We start from the raw sequence: 5592 nt of genomic DNA on the forward strand, positions 1-5592 counted from the left end.
AAAACCTAGCAAAAGACAAGAAATAACTAAGATCAGAGCAGAACTGAAGGAGATAGAAACACAAAAAAACCCTTCAAAAAATCAATAAATCCAGAAGCTGGTATTTTGAAAAGATCAACAAAATAGACAGACCACTAGGCAGATTAATAAAAAAGAAAAGACCAAATTGATGCAATAAAAAGCAATAAAGGGGATATCACCACAGGCTCCATAGAAATTCAAACCATAATCAGAGATTATTACAGACAACTCTATGCACATAAACTAGTAAGCCTGGAAGAAATGAATAAATTCCTGGACACTTGCCTCCTCCCAAGCCTAAACCAGGAAGACGCCAAAACCCTGAATAGACCAATAACAAGGTCTGAAGTTGAGGCAGCAATTAAGAGCCTACCACCCGGTTGGGGGAAAGTAACTCCTGCTGCTGCACTATGGCATCCATGGGGACCCTCGCCTTCGATGAATATGGGCGGCCTTTCCTTATCATCAAGGATCAAGACCGCAAGTCCCGTCTTATGGGCCTTGAGGCCTTCAAGTCTCATATCATGGCAGCAAAGGCTGTAGCAAATACAATGAGAACATCACTTGGACCAAATGGGCTTGATAAGATGATGGTGGATAAGGATGGCGATGTGACTGTAACTAATGATGGCTCCACCATCTTAAGCATGATGGATGTTGATCATCAGATTGCCAAGCTGATGGTTGAACTATCCAAGTCACAGGATGATGAAATTGGAGATGGAACCACAGGAGTGGTTGTCCTGGCTGGTGCCTTGTTAGAAGAAGCTGAGCAGTTGCTAGACCGAGGCATTCACCCAATCAGAATAGCTGATGGCTATGAGCAGGCTGCCCGCGTTGCTACTGAACACCTGGACAAGATCAGCGATAGCGTCCTAGTTGACAAAAAGGACACCAAACCCCTGATTCAGACTGCAAAAACCACGCTGGGCTCCAAAGTGGTCAACAGTTGTCACCGACAAATGGCCGAGATTGCTGTGAATGCCGTCCTCACTGTGCAGATATGGAGCGGAGAGATGTCGACTTTGAGCTTATCAAAGTAGAAGGCAAAGTGGGTGGCAGGCTGGAGGACACTAAACTGATTAAGGGTGTGATTGTGGACAAGGATTTCAGTTACCCACAGATGCCGAAAAAAGTGGAAGATGCTAAGATTGCAATTCTCACATGTCCATTTGAACCACCCAAACCAAAAACGAAGCATAAGCTGGATGTGACCTCTGTAGAAGATTATAAAGCCCTTCAGAAATATGAAAAGGAGAAATTTGAAGAGATGATTCAACAGATTAAGGAGACTGGTGCTAACCTAGCAATTTGTCAGTGGGGCTTTGATGATGAAGCAAATCACTTACTTCTTCAGAACAACTTGCCTGCAGTGCGCTGGGTAGGAGGACCTGAAATTGAGCTGATTGCCATTGCAACAGGAGGGCGGATCGTCCCCAGGTTCTCAGAGCTCACGGCCAAGAAGCTGGGCTTTGCTGGTCTTGTACAGGAGATCTCATTTGGAACAACTAAGGATAAAATGCTGGTCATCGAGCAGTGTAAGAACTCCAGAGCCGTAACCATTTTTATTAGAGGAGGAAATAAGGTGATCATTGAGGAGGCGAAACGATCCCTTCACGATGATCTGTGTGTCATCCGGAACCTCATCTGTCATAATCGTGTAGTGTACGGAGGAGGGGCTGCTGAGATATCCTGTGCCCTGGCAGTTAGCCAAGAGGCAGATAAGTGCCCCACCTTAGAACAGTACGCCATGAGAGTGTTTGCTGATGCACTGGAGGTCATCCCCATGGCCCTTTCTGAAAACAGTGGCATGAATCCCATCCAGACTATGACCGAAGTCTGAGCCAGACAAGTGAAGGAGATGAACCCTGCTCTTGGCATCGACTGTTTGCACAAGGGGACAAATGATATGAAGCAACAGCATGTCATAGAAACCTTGATTGGCAAAAAGCAACAAATATCTCTTGCAACACAAATGGTTAGAATGATTTTGAAGATTGATGACATTCGTAAGCCTGGAGAATCTGAAGAATGAAGACACGGAGATACTATGTAGTAAGATCTACTGTGATTAAATAAATGGATGTCTTGTGACGTGTCTACAGTTATTTATTATTACATCCTTTTTCAGACACTATAGATGCTATAATAAAAAGCTGTTTGGTAACCATAGTTTCACTTGTTCAAAAACGTGTAATTGTGGAGGTACTATCTCAACATGTTTTTGTATTCATTGTATTAAAGGAATCTCTTTAAACAACCTGTCTTCAGGTTTAAGAAACATTTATTGTAACAGTGATTAAATGCCACCCTAATTGAAGGGGTTTGGGTGGATTTTTTTTTTCCCCCAAAATAGTCTGTAGGGACTTTTAACAGTTTAAACATGAGTTCTCAAGATGCACTTTAGTATTGAAAGGAATATGGGCTTGATCATCTTCCTATATAAATGGATAGGCTCTTTGATTGTAGAGACTCATCATAGGTGAGTATTTCCACCGCAGAATTACAGGATGTCTTAAGTGCTATTAGTAGGTTGCTCACAGCCTAACCTAGGATGATGTTCAGAGCTGATAGAGACCCGTGTGAGCCTTTGCTTTCCTCTGGCCCCACCCTGCACACAACTCATGCAGAATCAGAGCCAGCATGTTGCAGTCAGCCACCAGCACAGGCATAGAAGGGCAGTTCAGAACCTGCTTGTTTTCTTACCAGATGTTTACAGTAAGTGGAGGTGAAAGTAAATTACAGGAAATAGGGGAGAAATCCTGCAGCTACCATGTTCAGGTAGAGTGAAATTGATTCTACTTGCTAAAGTAGTATTCGCTAATAGTGATGGGCCAGGACTTCTGAGAACACCTGGATTGTCTCTGTTCTCAACCCAGTGAGGCAGATACACTTCTTGCTGCTCACATCTTATAGGTGAGTGCTAATAATTTGCCAGCATCTCACCTCCAGCAAGTAGTAGAGCCAGGTCAGTCTCCAGCAGTCTGACCCCATAGTTGCCCAGCTCATCCCCTTTCCTCTTCTGCTATTTGCCTGTTAATGATTCTCTAGATTTTCTAAAAGTGTTTCTTGAAGAACATGATGATAAAGCTCATCGTGATGAACTTTATCACTAGTTATGCTACCTTAACTAGTCACACCTAATTCCCTAGAATTAGGAAATGGTGACTTACCTAAATTAGCATAAGTGATGAATTTGGGTTACCTTCCCGTGTGAAGCTGGGTATTTACCAGTCTTAACTATTGGGTCATTGTGTTTTCTCTATATGTTAATGCATTGGATGTTTTGCTAAATAACACCTGTGAATTTAGGATTGTGTGTAAAAGCATTCTTCCTTACGTTCATGTTTATATGGAACTGTGCAATTGAGTATTGAAAGCTTAAAACTGCGTTTATTTACGCCGACTGATTTTAGCCTGCAGAGAACATACAGCAGCCTTCTTTGGACTACAGTCTTATCTGAGGGGTCCATAGTTGTATCAGAAGAGCCCCTAAACCAATCCCCCTCACACAATTGAACCTCACAGACATTCCTGATGTTTCACAAGCCTTTGGGTTTTGTTTCATTACAAATAAACCTCTTCCAGGAGATGTCCTTCATCTTTCACATTTCAGATCACTCAAGTTTCATTTCCCTGCTACTTTGGCCACACTCCCTCCTTCCCTAAGCAAAAGCAACTTAAGGGCTCTTGACCCAAAAGCTAGATTCCCATGTAAGACCCCATGTTTTACTGCTGTTTCCCAATTTACACCTGCTGGATTCATTTGAGGTTTGTTAAGTGTCCTTTTTTTAACTTCAGTCTACTCTCAATTTCCATGGAGGAGTGGTTCCAGGACGTCCTGCAGGTGCCAATGTTCATGAATCCTCAAGTCCCTGATAAAAATCCGTGGTATTTGCATGTAATATACACCCTCCTGTATACTTTAAATCATCTCTATATTATTCATAATACCTAATGTAAATGATATGTAAATGTCATACTGTACTGTTCAGGGAGTAATGACAAGAAAAAAAATCTACATGTTGAGTATGGATGCATTTTTTTTCCCTGAATATTTTCCACCTGAGGTTGGTTGAATCCAGGAGAGGGTCAGCTTTGAAAGCAGCCACTGTGAAGCACAAATGCCCTCGGGAGGGCCGAGAGGTCAGTCTCTTACATGTGACTGCATATCTTGAATCTCCTTTTTCTTTCTCTGCGTGAAACAGCTACAACAGATTGGGGGCTGGGGGAGCAGAGGAAGGTGGGGTAACGGTAGTAATTAATAAATCAGTAATGTGTAAGCATGGAGAAGTTCCTCCAACCTAGGTGTTTGCTGCAGGCAGCCTTAGCCAAATGGTGTCATCTAAAAGTACCGGAAAAGTGGGGACTGAAGGCAAGTGGCTGAGACAGTGTCAAAGGTCAGGAAAAGTGGGAAACCTCGACAGTAGTGAAGATGTAAACACGTGTGCCCTGTCACTGCTCTGAACACTTTATATATATTAAAGCTGGTTTTCACAGTGTGCTCCAAGATCCCATGGGGTCCTGGGCCTTTTCAAGGGGCCCATGAAGTCAAATGTATTTTCCTGCACTAAAGTTACTGCCTTTTTCACTGTGTTGACATTTACACCAATGCTGCAAAAGCGATGACAAAACCGCATCTTAGAATGAGTCAGGTAGTGGCACCACACACTTTCAAAAAGAAAATCATTTTTTTGGCCAGGCACAGTGGCTCGTGCCTGTAATCCCAACATTTTGGGAGGCCAAGACAAGTGGATCACCTGAGGTCAGGAGTTCAAGACCAGCCTAGCCAACATGGCAAAACCCCATCTCTACTAAAAAATATAAAAATTAGCTGGGCATGTCAGTGGGTTCCTGTAATCCCAACTACTCGGGAGGCTGAGGCAGGAGAACTACTTGAACCCGGGAGGCAGAGGTTGCAGTGAGCCAAGATCGTGCCAGTGCACTCCAGCCTGGGTGACAGGGCAAGACTCCCATCTAAAAAAAATGACATTTTCACTTAAAAGACGGCTTTGATGAGGGAACACAAATTATTAAGTTGTTGGCTGTTGGTCTTTGAGTACCCGTATTTTAGCATTCTGAGTAAGAGTTAAGTGTTAGTTTAAAAAAAAAAAATTGCTTGTGTGACAAACTTGATGGTTGTGCTGAACTCGCCCCCTCATCACCACATTCCCCTTGGCATTAAGGAATGACTAGTTCGGCTGGACACAGTGGTTGATGCCTGTAACCCTAGCACTTTGGTAGGCTGAAGCAGGAGTATCGTTTGAGCCTAGGAGTTCAAGACCAGCCTGGACAGCAAAGAGACTCTTGTCTCTACAAAAAAAATTTCTAAGGTGTGGTGGTGTGTGCCTGTAGTCTCACCTACTCGGGAGGCTGAGACAGGAGGATCCCTCGAGCCCAGGGGGTTAAAGCTGCAATGACCATGCTGTTGAATCTGTACGGGTCTGCAGCAGCCTCAATTCTTGCCTCCTTAGAAGAAAGAATTCAACTGAGGGGCTAAGGCAGAAGGAGAGACCAAGGCAAGTTGTAAAGCAGGAGTGAAAGTTTATTAAAAGCTTTAAGCTGGGCGCC

At 43.5% G+C, this 5592-nt stretch overlaps 1 protein-coding gene across 1 annotated transcript; it reads left to right on the forward strand.

Annotated features, from left to right (window-relative positions):
* Positions 1 to 403: 403 nt before the first annotated feature.
* On the forward strand, positions 404 to 3332 carry LOC108293268 (T-complex protein 1 subunit epsilon-like). Its single transcript, XM_037733465.1, is given in 2 exon segments — positions 404 to 1014; positions 1017 to 3332. Coding segments are annotated over 2 exon segments (1623 nt in total). The 5' UTR covers positions 404 to 431; the 3' UTR covers positions 2057 to 3332.
* The last annotated feature ends 2260 nt before the right edge of the window (positions 3333 to 5592 follow it).

The sequence above is a fragment of the Cebus imitator genome, unplaced genomic scaffold, assembly GCF_001604975.1.
Source record: "Cebus imitator isolate Cc_AM_T3 unplaced genomic scaffold, Cebus_imitator-1.0 Scaffold527, whole genome shotgun sequence".
Lineage (NCBI taxonomy): Eukaryota > Metazoa > Chordata > Mammalia > Primates > Cebidae > Cebus > Cebus imitator.